This window comes from Charadrius vociferus, unplaced genomic scaffold (assembly GCF_000708025.1).
Source record: "Charadrius vociferus isolate BGI_N301 unplaced genomic scaffold, ASM70802v2 scaffold13, whole genome shotgun sequence".
Classification (NCBI taxonomy): Eukaryota; Metazoa; Chordata; class Aves; order Charadriiformes; family Charadriidae; genus Charadrius; species Charadrius vociferus.
The window spans coordinates 3,360,858-3,380,834 of record NW_009647763.1 but is presented as its reverse complement, the minus strand read 5'-3'; the positions used below and the strand labels follow the sequence as shown (position 1 = coordinate 3,380,834).

Below are 19,977 nucleotides of genomic sequence, written 5' to 3'. Positions count from 1 at the left end.
CTTTCCACATCCTCACAATAATGAAGTTTTATTGTCTCACTAAAGATATTCACGAGTATGATGCCTTTACAGAATCTAAATACTTTTTACCGATCGCCTCCTTAGGACTTCTCAGTGAATCCTCTATGTAACTGGCCTTGAAAATGTGCAAAGGGCTGATGAACCTAAGTGGAGGTTGTTTTGACTGACCTTAAAATAATCATTATTATGAAATGCAAGATAAAGTTAATTGAACTGTGAAAATTACAAACCAGGTTCTCATTGCATAAGTATTTTACTTAGGTATTGCGTTTTAACATCTTCTTTCTGAACTTTTCTAGTGCTATTGTCTCTTTTGCTGACAACATGTCTGAGAAAAGTCAGGCTCACATGTTTTTTAACTGAAACAGTATGTGCCAAAAGGTTGCATTTGGTCTGTATTTCCCTAAACTAATTGCAGTCATCCTTTAATTATGTGGTTCTGTCCATTCTTCCTTTGCTGAAAACCACATAACAACAAAATAACTTGGGGAACTATTAACAAAGCAATTAATGTTTGATCAAAGAATTTAAGTCATTCTAAAGTTTCAGTGTAATAAATTGTGTCACTGCTCATGAACATGGTCATGAACAGAGATTTTGCCTGCAGTTATTGGCACAGAAATTGCCTCTAAGTGATAGAATCAATAATCTTTCAGATAAATGTTAGATCATGAATGGAGTAGAAATGTGTCAGGATGGGAGAGGTTATTTCTTTTTACTTTTGCTACTTGCTTTTATTTTAGCGGGTTTTTTTTCCATTTAAGTTTATGTTCTTACTCAAAATCCATCCAAATCAATCAGGCTATATACTCAGGCTTTACTATATATAATATGCATGACTGTTTGTCTGAATAATCAGTCTTGTCTTACCTGAATTTTAGTATGCTTAATTGTAACCTTCACATAATCCTGAAGATCCTGAATGGTTATGTTTCCAATACTGCATGCCACCACAAAACTGGTCAAATTGGCAGGATTTTCTGCATCCTTTGAAAGATTCAGAAAAATATAATAAATGCTTACACAGCACCTAACATAAAAGCCAGAGTACACAGTTTCATTTTTGCAGCATGCCAGAATAAATAAGTTGTCAGCATTTCTACACTTTTGATCACGCAACATAAGAATATTATGTTTATAAAATCAAATGATGCCAACAAAATTATAACTCAAACAATGCAGCAGATAAAAACCCATGATATGATTAGTTCATTTCCATAAACGAGAACGAACTAGCTTTCTTATCTTATTGTCAATGCCATCCTCTTTAGTAGATGCAAAGTTTTTGGAGAATAACCTGTTTTCTGTGTATAGTTGCTAAATCATCCTCTATCTTACAAAGAATGACTAAAAAGTAGTAAATAAATTTGAAGCAACGTTACATAATGTAAGATATAATATTTTCTACAAAGTCTTACTTGGTGAGAATTCAAGTGGAAGACTGACTTTATCACCAAGCAATGCCATTTCTATCCTGCAGTGAAATCGTAGCAGGTTGAGAATTTTCCAGAAGACATTTTTCCTTGGAAACTGATGATTTATTAAAATGGAAGTGCTTTGGAAATGCTATTTTCTTTTGATAAAATTCCATTGAAGCCTGCATAGCTATTTGTCTGGTTGGCCTTATGGGAAGCTGGAAAGCTTGGTCACTGCCTGTGGTAGATCTTAGGTGAAACAAAGTCTATTGCCACTCACTTACCCTACAAAAATCCGGGCTGCCAGACTCCTGAATGCTCCTCAGTTCTTCAGTACAGGGGTTTTGTTAGTCTGACAAGATGTTAGGTATCAGCTCAGCACTGGGCTCATGAGATCCCAGCACTCATGAGAGACAGAATAGCTTCAGTTATTAAGTGCATGTTATCCTGAGAAGAATATTTCATTTCCAAAGAACCATAGCCAAGAGTTTTCAAACACAGTACTTCAGATTTTACAGAAGCTTTGTGACATAATTTCCTAAAAACTTAAAAATTGCAGAGGAATGAAAATGCAGTATTATAGACTGCTCTTAAGCATTCAAATGAAAGAAAATCTCTTGGCTACCACCTAACTTTCAACATCTGACCCACAGTCCATGAAAGCCTTTCGACAGTTTTCTATGGCTTTCAGTGGGTTCTGTCTCTATCAGATAAAAAAACCCTAGAAATAAATATCAGATGGTCTCTTTAGGGTAAGCAATTTGATATACTCTTGCTTGTCTTTAGAAAGGAATAGAAACAATGTGTGTACGTTAAAGTAAAATACAGATAACTGCTTATTTGCCTATAAGGCTGTGCTCAGCTAAAGTTAGAGGGAAGCTTGTAGCCATTAAAATATACAGAGGTACAAAGGCAAGCAATGCTGAGGCTCATCAATGACAGAAAACTGGACTAGTCTAGACAATCATTACAATTCATATATTTATCATATTTGTACAATATTTTCATGGCCTGAGAACTCATGAGGGTGGGATCCTTCCAACCTAACTTTAGACATGTAAAAAGACATCTAGAACTGAAGTAGCCATTCTAGGGTTTCTTAACATAGTCAATGAAATGGCACATCCAGTGCATAATCCATTGTACCTATTCTATACATCTAGGTTGAACATGGGTTGCCTCCAAATAAGTGCCTATTTTAGAGGCTTTAAGGTATCCTGCCCAGTCTCCAGCTGCTACTGCAGGAGTTCTCACATCTCTTACAGGTTCATTGTCACATCTGTTGGCCAGCAGTACAGTACTTTGGGGTGTCTCAAACTGCGCTAGGCTCCTTTGTTTGGGGAACTGATGCCTACTCCTGCACGGGGATGAGATGTGTCACACCTCAATGGTGTCCACTCTTTTCCACCAACTGGCTTTGAAGGCAGCTTATGGACAACAGTTCAGGCGTAGGTGTGTACATTGAAAGCACCTACCTTTGTTGAAATTAGTCCCACCCTGAATATCTTACATCAGTTTTTCATATAGTGTTCTGTGTAATGTAACCATCACATTTTCATGAATGACAAGATAAAACTTAGCAGCATTCTCTCTGTTGCAATTACAAAAACTCCAATGCTGTAAAGTATGGTGTTTCACTGTTATGTTGAATACTTATAAGAAATATGGCTAATAGCACTGCGATTTTTTAAATTGCAATTGGAATAAATATATTTGTGAAATACTTTTATACTAATGGATAAATTTATTGGGTTTGACTTGGCATGTGGATCAATTTCTTTTTAGACTTTATTTTTAAACTTTTTTTTTAGACTTTACTTTTAGACTTACTAAAATGTGAGTTTTATATATTTTTAATTAATTGTTTTGAACATGTCACCTATGAATAGTTTGAAAAACACACAAAAAATTGAGGGAATTCTAGTTGCAAATTTAGATGCAAATTTTCCTGTTTTTTTTTCTTTTTAATGACTTATAAAGTATCACTTAGAAACACATTCTAGTACCATTAAAGGACACATTCTGTCTTTATATGATTTTATGCCATTATGACAAGCCTACATCTGTATTATTCTGGTTTCTTTATTTTATATATATCCATCCTGTTTTTCTCAGAAGCAGGCTTAAAATGAAGACTATTTTAAATAGTTAAAGATACTTTAGGGTGTATTTCAGAAGGCAACTGAGGGTCATGGGTATTTTCTTGCCCAGATTATCTGAAGAATCTGAATACACTGCCAATAAAAACGATAATATAGGGACAATACAATACTACAGAATTCTGCGGATGCACAAAAGCCAAAGGTCACTTGAAATACTAGTGGGAAAACAACCTCAAGTCTTCTGAGGCTCAGTCTACAGTTCACTATGAAACAATGTTTCCTTCTTAATTAACTCTTTCTTTTTTTTTTCAAAATAGGTATGTTTTTAGTTGTTTTTTTCCAAGCTGCAAATTCTTCCTAATTTTTTTGGCATCTACCACACAGGAAGTATTTATAATTACCATGTGATGGAACCCAAAGGAAAAAAAAACCACAACAAATCTACCTGAGTCCCTTTGGTTTTCAGGTACAAGTATTATTATCCTTCTTCAATATTAAAATACAGTGTGCTTATGAGAAGACATATATGAAAAGAAGAATAGTATGTATAGAAACAAATGTTCTCTGGCCGATGACCATTAGCCCAGAGTTCCAACTGAATATAAGTAGTCAGCTGGATACGAGTGCCAACCAACTCTTTTAAGTAAAAGAGAAAGAAAGAGTAATTGGCGGTGTTCTAGGCCAAATTCCCTTCTGATAGAAAAGAACCTGGTTCCACTGAACATCAAGGACCTACATTAATGCATTTTAACAGATGTTATACCCTTTAAGAGGCTTTGCTACTTTACTCTGATTATATGCAGCTGGAATCCATTTTTTTAGAATCATAGAATAGTTTGGGTTGGAAGAGACCTTTAAAGGTCATCTAGTCCAACCCCTCTGCGATGAGCAGGGACATCTTCAACTAGATCAGGTTGCTCAGAGGCCCGTCTAACCTGACCTTGAATGTTTCCAGGGATGGGACATCTACCACCTCTCTGGGCAACCTGTTCCACTGTCTCACCACCTTCATTGTAAAAAATGTCTTCCTTCTATCTTACCTGAATCTACCCTCTTCTAGTTTAAAACCATTACCCCTTGTCCTGTTGCAATGGGCACTACTAAAATGTTTGTCCATGTCTTTCCTATAGGCCCCCTTTAAGTACTGAAAGGCTGCAATAAGGTCACCCTGGAGCCTTCTCTTCTCCAGGCTGAACAACCCCAGCTCTCTCAGTCTGTCTTCAGAGGAGAGGTGCTCCAGCCCTCTCATCATTCTCACGGCCCTCCTCTGGACCTGCTCCAACAGGTCCACGTCTTTCCTGTGCTGAGGGCTCCAGAGCTGGATGCAGTACTCCAGGTGGGGTCTCACCAGAGCAGAGTAGAGGGGCAGAATAGCCCCCCTCAACCTGCTTGCCACACTTCTTTTGATGCAGCCCAGGATACGGTTGGCCTTCTGGGCTGCGAGCACACATTGTCAGCTCATGTCCAGGTTTTCCATAGATTACCCTGAGAAAAAGTTTATCTTAAATGTGACAGGAATTTGCAGTCAAACCACTGACTTTAATTCAACTGGGCACTTCGGCTATTTTGTCACTCGGAACACAACACTGTCTCTACATCTGCTATCACCTCATTCTATAACTCATGAGATGCTGTAAAATGATTACACTACAGGAAACTTTTAGCAGCTGCCTTTGACTCACTCTAACTGAAATGACTTCAAACACATTAAAGTTTACCTGAAAAAGACCATTTTTGTTGAAGAAAGTAAATTGAGCCCTGGATATAACTTCAAACTCATCTTGACTTAAATTCTTCAGTAAACTTGGTGGCAGAACAACAGAAGCGAAGGCATTTGTCTGATCCTTGTCAAAATCTATCTGTTAAATAAAAACAACAGAAGAACATGTTCAAACAAAAACCAAACCATCCATTGCCCATAACTGTGTTCACACCCTTACACAAAGATACCTAAACATGGGACTAGAATCAATCAACACTAATCTCGCCTGTACCTCTGTAAGAGTTGATGCAATAAATAAATAAAAAAAAGGCTTATGAGGTTTTCCCACCCTTCCAGCATGAGATCAGCCTTCTGCTACAGAAAGGTATAAGACAAAACAAACAAACAAACTCCTCCACTGCTATAATGATGATTTGGAAATAATGAGATGGCAATAATGGCAGTCATCATAATTTCCAGTAACCTTCAAGATACTTTTCCTCATACCAAACAATGTTGAGAACTGAAAAATACACTCTGAATCCTTCTTTCTTGAGCTGTATTATTTGGCTTGATCTGCACATAAGAATTAATTCTCTTACGAGTTTTTCCTCATTTCTCTGTTACAGAAGGGAGATTTAAAAATAACGATTAGTGACACCTTTTTATATTTACCATGCTACGTAGCACAAGAAAGACACTTTCTGCCATCAATATAAGCTTAATCTATACTGGCAAGGTGTCAGACAGCTGAAAGCCCTCTGTAGCACAGGGAGGTAACAAGTTGGCAAGAAATAGATGAGGATGCAAACTTGTATTTCGTTAGCTACCAGGTAGCAAGCAGCTCTACAACTGCACGTTCTCCTACCATGGCATATTCAAGGTGTACCATCCATCAAAGGAAGGGGAGCAAGACATCTCACAGTGGCTCTATAGTAAAAGCGTTCAAGAATTTTACTGTGAGATACGGAAATTCACACTCCTGACTTCTCCAGAGGCAACTTGGTCATGTATTTATGCCTCTCATGATCAGTTGCATGATTCTAAAAGCACAATTAGCTAACAGAAAGTTAAAGGCCATAGGTTACCGAAAGATTTATTTAACTTCTAAATTTTCACTGAGTTACTGTAAATAACAGGCATCCTCGGAAATTGGTAAGAAGTGCTTCAGAGATATCTCCTGACAGGGCTGAATGCAGTTGAATAAAAGGCTTTCAAAGGATAATTCTACCACGTTAAACAGAAAGTGTGTGTGTGATAAAGATGTCCCATTAGGTATTGTCTGCAAATAGACTGGAAGAGGCTTCTATAAAGAAGCAAGGATATATTACAGGAACAATTTAATAATATGAATCACCAAAAGCTAACTTAGTCAAAGGTTTGGCAAGAAACATAAAGACACAGGGGACTGAAATAGAATCTTTCCAAATTGCCATGGATACCTTTTCTTGATATCTACTTTAAGAAAAAAATATGAAATAAAATCTGGAAACATTCTGACATACAGCTTGAAGAGTTTAATGCTCCCTGCTGAGCCTGGGATAGATCACCACATCACTGGTGAAAAACCTGGGCTTTCACAAGGGAATCTCCCTCCAGCAGGGAGAACACGAATCTTTCCTGATAGGTATGGAAAATATAAACGGTGACCACAGCTGCTGAAGACTTTTCTGGTAGGAAGGATGCTAAGAATTCTCAATCAGCTGTTGGAAATGTGAAAGCCTGAGAACAAACTCATGTTCCAATAGGAACATTATAAATAATTTGACGGAGTTTGGATTATATGATTATTTAGACAGTGCTGTAATAAATGATTCCAGGGCAAGAAAATTCCTGGATGTCCTCAAGCCACAGATGGTAATTCTTATTACACATGCAAACATCCCAAACTTGACTTCAGAATTTTTCCTTTCCTCTTTCCATAAATACAGGACGAAATCTGGAGGGGAAACGTTCGTTTGAGAACAATCAAAGAACAATCAGCTATTGAGCTTCATTAATAAGAGAGCTAAACAAAGGCAGATTTACAATCATCAAAAATTTCTAACTAAATTTATTCAAAGAAATTCTAGTCAAAATGTCTATGAATATGAATACGTCAAAGCTCAATTACATGAAATCCATTTGTATCTATTTAAATCGTCACTTGAGTTTTGATCCAAAGTCTATATACACAGCACGTAAAAGGCCTGCAGCCTATTATATTACTACCACTTTTTCTAGTACTGTCTTCATTACTGTTTTTGATTTTTACAGTAAATAGTACTTTATAAAATGATCAGACATTTATTAGGATTGATGTCTTGCCAATTTGCAGGGGGAATTAATTTGATTCCATAAGTTGCTTATACTCTAGTCATTAGTCTTTAACCATTTTCATAATGTCATATTTTGTTTGAATTTAGTTTTGGTTCCTCTGGCCCAAATGATAGTAGATTTTATTTTTTTTTCTGTTTAATCTTTACTGTGTGTTTCTCCACGTAAGGCTCATGGTATTTGAATGGTTACACTCCTAGGAAATTGAGATTACATTACCTCTGTCATAGACTTCTTATATAACTGTGAAAAAAATACATTGCACTACATTTTTGAAAGCATTTAGGTGCCATAAGATGCAGACAGGCATATAGTGCATTTTAAAAAGTCTAGGCACCTCATTGCTACTGATTTCAACAAAACCTTTGGAAAATCCCAATAGATGCTCAAGTTCATCTCCAATGCTTTCAGATGTCTGAGCTTTTCTATTTGTGAAAGAATAAGAAAAAATAATTTTGAGGTGATGACAAATATCTTAACTATAGCAGCCTGTCTAGATACTGTACACTGGAAACCATTCTGCATTGAGTGATCTGTGTTTCTTTTATTTTTTGTGCCTAGGCTGGTCAAGCTCCACATGAATGTCTGCCCTGGACATCCCATATGGCACAAGCCTATCAACCCACATGCGGATAACTGGATCAGCCTTAGGCCTCTGTTAGCAGTAGGTTAATATATACTGGAAGGTTGCAGACTTATTGCATCTGCAGAAACCTACATGTAGATACCTACATTTAGGTGTCTTATTCTAAAGCTGAAATACATCAATGGAGTTAGCTAGTGTACAATGGGTAATACTGCAGACTGTTGAAGTTTATTTTTCCTTTTCATTAGTAAAAAAAACCAAACAAACCCCAACTAAGAAGAATAAAGTCTGTTCTGGATTTGTAAGCAAATTACTTTTCATCTGTACAGAACCTGTGAGTTTATCTGAGTTTCCTGTCAGTCAAGGAAATACTACATTAATCTGTTTGGATGATTGCAGGAAAGAGGAAATAGAAAGTAGGAGGAGAACTGGGAGTTGTAAGTGGTGTTATAGGAACCACAGTAAACACACTTGGAACAACAGGCACATTTTATGTTCAAATATAACTGCTTGTTCCATACCTGGAAATCAGATGCATTATTCTGTGGACTGACACTAAAAGAACCACCTTTGAATGAAGTTGAGTTTATAGAAGACACTCCAAGCGCCAGGTTTCGTGTTGAAATACTCATGGATGGTCCAGTGAACTGGATCTTTAAAGCCAAGGCATCAATAGTTTTTAGAGCTCTAAAAATAGAAAGAAAAGTATTCTGAAAACCGAATACAGAAAAAAAATACTATGCTCTGTATGCTCTCCACATTACAGGTGATCCTCTTATTATTGACTAAGTTTCTATCACCCGTCTGTGTATTCACAAGGAGACTGTCAGGCTGTAAATTTATGCACCTCTGCTGAAAACAAAAGCTTTTGATTGACAGAAATTATCTGACTACATATCACTGGTCCCGAAATAATTTTCCAAAAATACTTAGATCTGTGCTGTGTCATGTATCAGGAAACTTCTTTTCCACCCAAATACTTTATCTTTGTCATGCACATTAATTTTAGTTCAAGAAGAAATATTTGTATATCTAATTTGGAAAATTCTTTTTAATGGAAACCAGAAAAGTTTGATTTTTGTACTCCAATTGTTTTGTTTGTCTATATATGGAAGGACGAATCCTTCCAACCTTGCAGGTTGCTCTGAAAAGCTTGTCTCAAATGCAGAATACTTACTCTGAAGATGATGCTGCCAATACACTGTCTGAACTGGTTAGAATATTGGAAAAAATTGTCACCACGGTAGAACCCAGAGATTCATCAATTTCTTCATCGTTCACAATTTTTTTGAGCTTCTGCACAACATCATTAACTTTGTCTGAGGTTAGCTGCTGCCCTTCACCAGTGAGATTCAGAAGCTGATTGGCTATATCAGCGGCATTTTCTGTAAGTGTAGACATCAAATGAAGTAGAAAGAGAAAATAATGCATATCAGTCCTGAAGTAATTCAGAAATACAAATTTTTATCCTTATTGTTGAAATCTAGAGCATGTTCTGTGGTACTTTTAATGAACATAGGATTTAATCATTTTATCAAATTTATGAAAAATTATATAGAACCCACTGGTTATTATACACTGTTGTCATTGGCTATGTCTTTCTTTTCCTTAATTTGTTTCGAATTTGTAAATTAGAACTGCTACTGAAAAGGCTGATTGAAAGACAAAAAGGGGAAGTAAGGAATACAAAGCATATTTTCTCTCTTTTTTCCTCCTTACGGTATCCCTTCTTTTTCACTGGGAAAACCAGGTTCACTCTTGAAGTGAAACAAATGCATCCAAAAGTCAGTATTACTGACAAAATATTCACTCTTTGGAGCATTGGGGAGAAAGTCTAACCCGATTGCCAATGCTTCAGTTCCTTCAGAGGCTTGTACTCTTACTCAGTGGGTTGGCAAGGACAACACACAAGCAAATTTCATGAGAAGAATCTTCCTGGTGAGGAAAGTTTGATAGTGTGTCCAATGGCAAAACATTACTGTAAATCACATGTTAAACTCTAAGTTTGATGCCACCTGGATAGAAAACTAATGTAAACACTAACATTTTACAATATAAAAATATTTGAGATTTATTGGAATTCCCAAATAAGATTTTGAAAGAAGATCAGCCTTCTTTAGTCTGCAGCTGGCTGTGGTTTTCTCATGTCGTGTTTTATAATACAGTTTTTGCTACATTTACTGTAGAATGTTCATTTTACATGAAATGATGTTCTCATATAGCCTGACTGCAAGTACTCGATCAACCAAGTTAGATAGCCAAGCTCCCTAGGACCCCTCTATCAGTGCAGAAAGAAAAAGAGGCTCCTTCAAGAAAGCAATTCAGAACAGGAGCTTACTGTAGGTGCTCTGAATTACTTATGAGAGTATCATTCTCTTCACTAGCTCTGGCACTAAAAAACGGGCCATAAAATTGTTGTCTATTTATTTTATTACTCCTTTAAGGCCAGAATGACATCAAGGGGTATTTTGCAAACCGAGAATAAATCTGAAAATGTCTGATCGCAAGCCCAGTGAAGAGAGTGGGAGGCTTTCCACTGGCACCTACAGGCACTGGAAACATTTAAGTTTGTCTGAACCTGAATATCAAATTGAGGCAAGCTACCACCTGCCTCTAATCTTGCTTAAATTACCTGGATAGTTTGATTTATTTCATTAATTGGTATCCCAAAATTTTAATGGGTGGGCTGAAATCAACTTGGTGCACTTCCCCAGTATTCAAGTATTTACTTTGCACTGATTTTTTCAGAAAGCATTTAATCAACTTAGCATAAAGGAAGCAGATATTCTTCCTTAATGTAACTGCCTTATAGTAAACAGTAACCAAAGTCTACAAAACTATTCCTTTAGCCAAAGACCAATACCAATATACCCACCTGTGCAATTTCTAAGATCAGGCTGGCCCCAGTATGATGTATAATTCTGCAGACCCAAATAGCTAAAGAGGAAAAATTACAAAATGCACATGAAATACCATAGCAAAATTATGCAAATGTTTCATAATTATTTTGTAGGTGTTACAGTGGTCCACTGTTCTCAATTCACAATTTTCCTAGCAATCTGGCCCCTAGTGAAATGAAATGTGTATGCCTGACATTGGAAATATGTGACCAATTAAGTGACAGTGCTGATAGAAACCCTAGTTCTTCTCGGACAAACTCCCAGCTGATTCCTACACTGATTTAATAAACTGCATCAGTAGAAATTCCAGCCTTGTGTTTCAGGAAAGACCCAAATGTTGACAAAAACTATTATGCCCCTATTATGGCCTAATCAGATGCTGTTTCTATAATATTCCTTTAATATAAATGGCATTGGCCAAGTCAATAGGAAGCTGTAATACCTCTCAGAAGAACATGCACAGGAACTACGTGGAGATATAAACTTATGCTACCCATGAAAACTAGGGCAGGTCATCATCAGATCCAGGTCCAAGGTGAGGGCAGATATAAAGATTTTTTTTTTTTCAAAATACTTTTTAAAAAAGCCTTACCATAGCAAAATACCCAGATATGGCTCCAAAATTAAACACACTTTTTCCTCAGCTTTCTTTGAAGACAATCGTGTTATCATAGCACGGCAAAGGCAGGATGGAGAATGGGAAAAAGTTATCCTTTCACTCAGCACATGATAGAATAGTTATTCCTCAGTTGATCACCTTTATTATAACAGCACACTAGTAGGTAACCTTCTACTGTGGGATGCATAGGGCTAGAAGAGACCATTAAAAGAGCTTCCCTTCTCTCAAAACACATCCCACTTGTGCTCCATATTGGCAAAAGCTAGCGGAGGCCGAGGCAAGGGAAGCATAGCACAGTGCAGAATACAGTAAATTTTTTTTATGAGAAGTGGTGTACATGGACAATCAATGGTATCATGTAGACCACAAATGAACAATAAAGATAAGCAATACTGGGGCAGCAGTGTCCAGAAGCCTTAATTTTTAATTATTCTGAGGCTCTGACATAAAACCAATTTGATTTCTGCACTCCTCGCTCTACAACAAAAGTTGGTCAATCAGGATCCAGCAGTCTTTGTACAAGATTAAGAGGCTGAGGAAGTGAGTTAGTTAAATATAATGCTGGTTTCTTTCCTGTTTGGCACAGAACCTCAAAGCTGATTCATATCCATGTTGCCATATTGTTTTCAAGAAGTAAAAGGTCTGGTCTTCTCAGAACATGTTCCAGATGCAATGTGAGCAGATAAGACTACTACAATGCATTTAATGGTGATCATCCTAAACACTGAAGAAATTAATTAATGTTGCATCATCGTAGCCATGTTCAAGGCACTCAAAGGAGATCAAAGCCATATTGTTTTGGTAATATATCAAAGGAAGTAATAATATTCCCATTTTACAAATGGGAAATAGAAATATAGTGTCTAAATCTTTTGCAGACGTTCACAAAGAAAGCCTACATTATGGAAAATTTATCCTAAACCTTAAAAACACAAGTTCAGATCTTTAAGCATAAGATTATCCCCACCTTCAATTATGACTAACTCCTGGCAAAATGCTTGTTTCACAGGATTTCTTTTACTTTCCCTTAATGAGATGAGAGATGCTGGATTAAACCAAATACACATCTCATCTTCATAGAATTTTATTGAGAATTTCTTACACGTCAGATAGCAGTGGAGAAATGGTAGCAAATGTGAAACTTTGGTTTTGGTAACATAAACGTCATGACTTGAAGAAAGCAGTTTTGTTGTTTAAGAAGGTGCTATTTTTATAGTTACTTTCAGTATGTATTAATTGTGGGCCTCAATATGCCCTACAAAAGTGGTAGATGAGCTTTTTTTCTCACCTATGAAGTACATACTCTTACTGCATACATATAATATCTCACACTACAGAAATCACTATCTTGAAATACAATACTGGTTGATGGCAACCATTATGGAGGATGCAGTTTACGTTTATAACCAGAAAGTTGCATTTGAAGCTCTTAGTTTCTCAGATATTTGAACACCTACCAGGTTCTTGATGCAGTCTGAACTGAGCTCCCATGGCATAATGTGAAGTTGGTCACAGTCGGTCTGGTATCTGGCCAAAAATAGTTTGGAGGATTTTCTTCAGCTGAACACTTTTCTGTAAAAATAAAAATATATCAGTGTGAATGGTAAATTTCTTCATTTTAACATCTTTAATTTCTTGTCCTCAGCTCATCAACCAGTCTACAGCACAAAGCTGTCTTCAAATTAAATGCTTGGTTGTTATGTATAGAGTAGTAACATGGAGGGGTGCACAACGGGACAACATCTACTGCTGCTGCTCAAGGGTTGAACACGAATGCTGCATCCAGTTGCACTCCAGCAGCCCCCACCCTCCTCCCTCCCAAGAGAAGGGCAATCTCTGACTGGAAGAAGTCGAATGGGAAAAGATGAGAGCTAAAAGGAGAATGATTAAGGGCAGCAGCTGGCGGGAGCACAAACAACAGGGTTGAGGAGTGGGCATGAGGGACCTCGGAGGTCCAAAATGTCTCATTATAGCTCTGGCTGTAAATCATACTTCTTTATCCTCAAACTCCAAAGAAGCTGTCAGGATCTGTCCCAGCCTCTTTGAATCAGACAACAAAACACTGACTAAAGCAATCTGGACAACTCCGTGTGTGTGTTACAAGAGGTGTCTTGAGCACAGCTCTCTCAGATTAGTGGAACAACGAGGCTTAAAGGAACAATTTAAAATCTGAAACAGTCATACCACTCGGAGATGTGTGATTATTTTAACACAGAAGATGTTTATTTACAGACAAGCAAACAAAACCTGTTGTGTAACAAAGCCAAAAACTACTTACCTACTGGATTAACATCCACAGTATGAAGCTTATATCCTCCTTCCATGGTCCCATTATTCCTTATGAGTTTCTGTCGGATTTCTTCCTCTTCTAAATCGATGTTGTTGGTAGAATTATAAACCAGAAGGGCCAAAACCTCAAAACTGCATGGGAAATTATCCGAATGTTTGAGTCAGAACAGCAGAGGCGAAATGTGTGGAAATAAAAGTATCTGATAAACTCTGGTTTTCTGAGTGTGAAACAGTGTCACCAAGACAATGTTGCTCATTATCTGTAAATTATTATTTCTGTATATATAGGGCCACAACAGGAAAGTGCAGTTGGGAAATTTCATCCTCTAATTACCATTGAAGAAGCATCTCATCAAAACAGCTAAAAATGTTTTCATATGATTTAGATTCTTTTAAAAGACATTAAAAGATGAAAGCATAAAGTTATGACTTGTCAGTTCTAAATGGGTCCTAATTAAATTTAAAAATCTGGTGGGTGATGGTTTAGGAATTTAAGAGCTGATTCATCCCACCTTACAAATCTTGTCAGGATGGGACAAGTCATCTTCCAGAGGGTCTCTCTCTCCACTGACTACAGAGGAAGACTAGAATATTAATGAAGAACAGGCGCCTAACATTTAAATGTCTAAATTTTGATGGAGTGAAAAAACACCCTGACACACTTCTGAAACTTTTAGTCCTAATTAGGGAAGTCTAGTTGCTCAGATGACTAATTCAAGTTTGAGCAGTAATAGCTGTTTTGTACTGTAGCCCACTGCTACTTTCTTGGGCATAAGAAGTAGTTCAAAGCGCCCAAGTCTCTTTCCTGTGAGAGAAATAAAACAGTCCCCACCCTTGTCCAAAAACATAGCTTTTCTGGAAGGGAAATAATGAACAGAAAAGCAGTTCTAGCAAGACACAGGAAAGAAGCCCAGAGTGGAAGGCTCAAAAATTTCCTCCTGGGACACAGAAAACAGAAGAGAATATGTCGGTACCCAAGAGCATTGCTTGGCTCTGGCTAGTAGGAGGTGACAACACTGAAGCATGGAACATTGGATCTCCACGGGAGCCAAAATGTCGAAAAAAGGAAAAAGCAAGCCTGCTTTGGGCTGTCTTCATCTTAGCCTTGCCCTTGGATACCCAGCAGCCTGAATACAGACAGACCTTCGCGGTGCGTGAGCAGTTCCTGGCAGCCTGGGAAGCGGCAGCAGTGCCAGCACACATGCAGTGAGGAGGGCACACTCCGAACTCAGACGCTTTCACCGGTGGCCCCCGGTGCAGGAAAGCAGCAGTGAGCTAAAGGGTCTTGCAGGCTACTTGAAGAAAAGTAGGCGAAAAAGTCTGCAGGGGTGCTGTATGGGGGAGAGCTAGGAGGGTTTTTAGGTACCCCTTCTTAGACAGACCAGGACTTCATTTCCAAAACTCTTCTAGAAACACATCCCCGTGATGACAGCTCAGAGTTACACTTTCCAGAGGTGCCTAGTCTGGCACAGTACAAAACTACAGCTTAGTGTACAGATGTTGCTCTTAGACCACAGATTTAACCCTCTTTCTGTCAGACATCATTCTGAAAACTGAGTAACTCCAACAAATAATTCCTAAGTACTGTCATTAGTGAAATTACATTAAAATAGCTGGCAGTAAAAGACAACCTCTCCATCTAGGAAAAGAATGAAAAAAGAAAAGAAAATCCCAAACCTCATAAAGAAATCATGAATGTGAACTAAATACATCACATTTCTCACTGTTGCAGGTATAAAGTAAAAGGTAAAGAAATATACACAGTCCCTGTTTGGTGGTATTTTTCAGTTGTGGGGGTTTTTTTTGTTGTTGAACACCAGTACACTTTTCTTTTTTCTTGCCATATCTGCCTTTTTTACTGCTAACATGTTGCTGGAGAAGAAGATAAAAATGTGACTGCCTGCTGACTTGGCTTGTTTTTTCCCCAATGGATGCATTTTAGCAGAGAAATTCCAGCTGTCCCTGGCCAGGTCACTCCTGCCCTGCTCCCAGAGATACTGAGTTCTTCCTAACATTCCTTTGGTCTCAATGGAGTGTTTAACATATGGCAAGAGCCTCAGTAGGGTGGATGTGCATTAGCAGCTCTTTGCTGTATACCTCGGATATATTACGAGGCACAAGTTTATTACGGCATTTATTTTTAGCAAAAGCATGGAAATTGCCTACAGGATTGCCAATACCTTCAGCCCTCCAGTACTTCAGCCCCAGAGTCTCCTGGCACTTAACCATCTTTCCTAAAAGATTCTGGCTTCACTCATTTATTCCCTTTACTTCACAAGAGGAAAACTTAATATACTGATGCCACTCCCTAACTCAGCACTTTGGCTGCAAAACAGAAGTCATAAGTGAACAGTCACTGCTACTACTATGCTGCCTATTGCAGGACTCCCAACTGACCAAAATGATATTTAGTACCCATAACTGTGTGGAGGGATAATGGCAACAAAACAGGAGGGATAATGATAGATGAGGTAGAACTGGATACAGTTATCTTGAACAATTATAGAGAGTATTGATTATGAAGCACTGATAAAAATAATCTGTTAAACCACGTTGTTATTTGCTTTCTGAGAAACTCTTAGAGCACAAGTCATGTATACTGTGTAATAAGAGCCTGTTCCATATTATGTTGAAAACAATTTCTATAAACTTTTCAGAATGACTCATGCTAGCTTCCCAAAGTAAATAAATACCTTTTAACTTGACAGCTGACGCAATATGAAGCTGAGTGCTTCCTTCCACTTTTGTCACACTCAGATCCCAGAAAGAAAACATTTTAATGGTGAAGAACAAAATTCTTGATTTGGGAAACACGAGGTCTACACTCAAATAAACGGCAACATTGCCATGCTCTGCTGGTGTCACTGGAGTTGCTACACCCAGCCTTACATCTTGTACTGTGTACCGTGTAAAAGCAGATAGATTCTCGCAGCAGTAATCAATTACAAATTACACATCACCTACAGTAACCCATACTGATAGCATTACTGCTGTCAATACAAAAAAATGGGCTGCGGTGTAGGTAAACACAACAGGGATAAGTATTTATGCCTCTCTTCTCTTTGACTGAAATGGTGACAGCTGGAGCAAGCAGGAAAGCAGGGGAAGACCTGCATCTACCCATCCCACTTTGTCCCGGTCCGTTGAGCTAAGCTGGCTCAGAGAGAGGAGTTTACAAAGCTGTATCCTCATCAGAGGCACAGGAGGCGGTGGGGGCGCCTGCGCTGCCATGGCGCGTACCACAAAGCCGGCTTTCTTCTCCTGCAGCGTGACTCAGAGCTATTCCAGGACAGTGTGCCTACACATGGGCTGTGGTCTCACTGCTACGCGATGCGAGGAGCCTGAAGGAAGGATTAACAAACCATGCGAACCGTGCAGCACAGACAGTCTCATACCTGAAGATATGTGGTTGATAACTAGCAATACGTATTTCTCCTCTCATTTCAGTTGTACTAGACAGGTTGCACGAATGCTGAATTATTGTGGTTGTCAAAATGTTCAACAAATAACTATTAATTTATTTTGTTGTTAATGTTACTTGATTTAAAGTATATAAAGAATAATTTTCAAAGCACCTAAGTACTCAGGGAATCTAAATTGTCACTGAAAGTCACTGGGAATTTCATTCCTAACTACCCTGGTGTATTTAAATAAGTTTTAAGTTGTCAGCATTAAATTCTTTACCAACCTTGCTGTTATGTTGCCTTTGAATATAAGCAGTGATGGGTAGCTATAACTCAAGACTGGCAGCACAGATAGGCCCCCAGAGTCACCTGTAAACACTACCAACTTCTTTACATTAACTGGATGGGCAAAAAAGGAGCTGACTATTGCATAAGTCACTCAGTGAAGATGTAATACAAATAGCAGACAAAATGTTAGAAAACACACAGAATGAGACAGAAAGAAATATGAAAGTAGAGCAAAGTTAAAAGCATTCCACAAAAGCATCTGAGCTGTGGATAAACTTTTACTTGAAGTGATTTTGACTGTGATACCATTAAAATGTTCAGAACAGAGAGAAAAAAATCAGGACTGTACATAATAGACACATTCAAAGTAATGTCAAGGATGAAGAGGTTCCTTTCTCAGGAGAAGGTGATGTCACAGAAAAAGTATAACATCTGAGACTTCAGGACACAAAACTAAAAGTTGCCACTACTTTTTGGACTACTGAAAATAAAAGCATCCTAAGCCTTCCTTTTAAGTTAATGGCCATTGTACCAGAACAGTGCTGTGAGCAGCATGGTCATGCCTCTCTGCCTGTCCTTGTGTCTCTGGGCCTTGCTCCTCCTTGCAGATCTGGTGTGGGAATACATACAACTATGGCTTTTCAACAGAAAGCACTTATAATATGTGATGATTTGGTATGAAGACTACTCGTTATTAGAGAATGTAGCAGCAAGGCAAACCAGAAAGGGCTGGTATCTCTCGCATTTCAACAGCTGGTCTTTGCTGAAATGAGTTTTTGGTTACGCTTGAGCTGTGTTGCAAAACAACAAAGAAAAACCCCATTCCCCAATACATTACTTTCCTGTAAAATGACATCTAACAATGTCAGGCCTACACTAAATCCAGGTAAAGACAGTGGAAAGACAAAGGAGGTCCCTGGAAGCTGGATCAAGAGCAGACAGCTGCAGCAGGAGACTAAGAAGAGATGATCCTTCAGTCACTGCGGAGGAATTCCCAGATTCCTCTGTCTGTAACGAAGGCTTTCTTTACAGGTCATGGACACAAGATGCCAGCAAGGCACTGTGGAGAAACCTGCGGATTTCTGCTTGTCTCTTTGTTGGTCAGTTTTTCAAGCAGAAATAGAACACATAATGTACACATTATATGGCATTTTAAAATGTTGCTCAGCACTGGTCCAAGCTGCCCCTTACTGCCTTCAGTAACACTGAAGTTGAAGTCGGGGGGAGTTGAGGTGGGCCAGGTCCGAGTTGTTCCTAAAACCTCACCAGTAGAAACCAAGAAAATTTTGAAAATGGGAACAGGCATCGCCAATGTGTTCATATATAATGAGAATAGCATTATTATTTCATAACAAATAATTTGAAGTAATCTACAAAGAATGCAAAAGCCTAATACTTTACTCAGTAAAGATACTTAGGACTATAAAAGCAAAATTATGCTGCTGTGATGTTACTAACTCCTGTCTAAAACTATTACACAATCTAATTAGCTTAAGTTTTATCCGAGTCCATTAAACTTTCCATTAAGCAACACAGCACCCAAGAACACAGCATGCAGGAGCCTGAATCTGCCTTACAGACACTGTTGGTAAAACTCCCACGGACTTCAAAAAAGCAGGACTAGGCATGGGCAGCTCTGATTTCCTGCTGTCCTCTCCGTTTTTATACCTAAGACAAGGGATTTCTGTTTAAGTTTAGTGATCTTTACACAGATTGCTACCACTGTGGTTTTTAATTTGGGCGAGTTGTTCAACAGTACTAATATTAATGTTGCTGCACATAGCAGAACTGAACACAGGGAACAGCCCAAAATTATGACAATCAAGTAGTGGAAATCGGAGCAAACAATAATCTTATTTGTATGTTAAGTGGAGAAAAGTTTATAAATGAATTGGGGCCTGAATTCTCAAAATTGTGAAATGAAAGAAGAAAGGAGAAGCAGGGGAGCTGAGCTGCTTAACAAAGACCAATTCCCCTACTAAGGCAGCCCAACACAGTCATCTGACAAGACCTAGGATCAGTAGGAACCTTCTGCAGTCATAAAAGGCAAAGAATTAATGAAAGAAACAAACACATTTATAATTTATCTACATAAAATCCACAAATTGGCTTCACTTGCAAAGGTTTGTGCAAAATAATGGGGGACAAACAAACATCTATGTCCACAGGCCAACTCCTTCCTACTTTTATTTTGAACAGCTGCCCTCTCATTAAGAGACGGAAACAGTATGACCAGAGGAAAAAATTAAACACAGACACAAAGTCAAGTATAGCTGTGATAAAATTCTGGCTATTAAAGTAGTTAATAATCTACCAAAGTATTAGCTTGATATAC

At 38.1% G+C, this 19,977-nt stretch overlaps 1 protein-coding gene across 1 annotated transcript in view; it reads right to left on the bottom strand.

Moving 5' to 3' along the window:
- Window positions 1-19,977, bottom strand: part of GPR126 (G protein-coupled receptor 126) — a 108,380-nt gene that overhangs the window by 23,841 nt on the left and 64,562 nt on the right. Inside the window, exons 9-15 of the mRNA XM_009882305.1 lie at window positions 13,940-14,082; window positions 13,119-13,233; window positions 11,018-11,079; window positions 9,320-9,527; window positions 8,664-8,829; window positions 5,257-5,397; window positions 892-1,008 (exon numbers count right to left, since the gene is read on the bottom strand). Coding sequence (XP_009880607.1) covers window positions 892-1,008; window positions 5,257-5,397; window positions 8,664-8,829; window positions 9,320-9,527; window positions 11,018-11,079; window positions 13,119-13,233; window positions 13,940-14,082 — 952 coding nt within the window. The remainder of the gene's footprint in view (window positions 1-891; window positions 1,009-5,256; window positions 5,398-8,663; window positions 8,830-9,319; window positions 9,528-11,017; window positions 11,080-13,118; window positions 13,234-13,939; window positions 14,083-19,977) is intronic.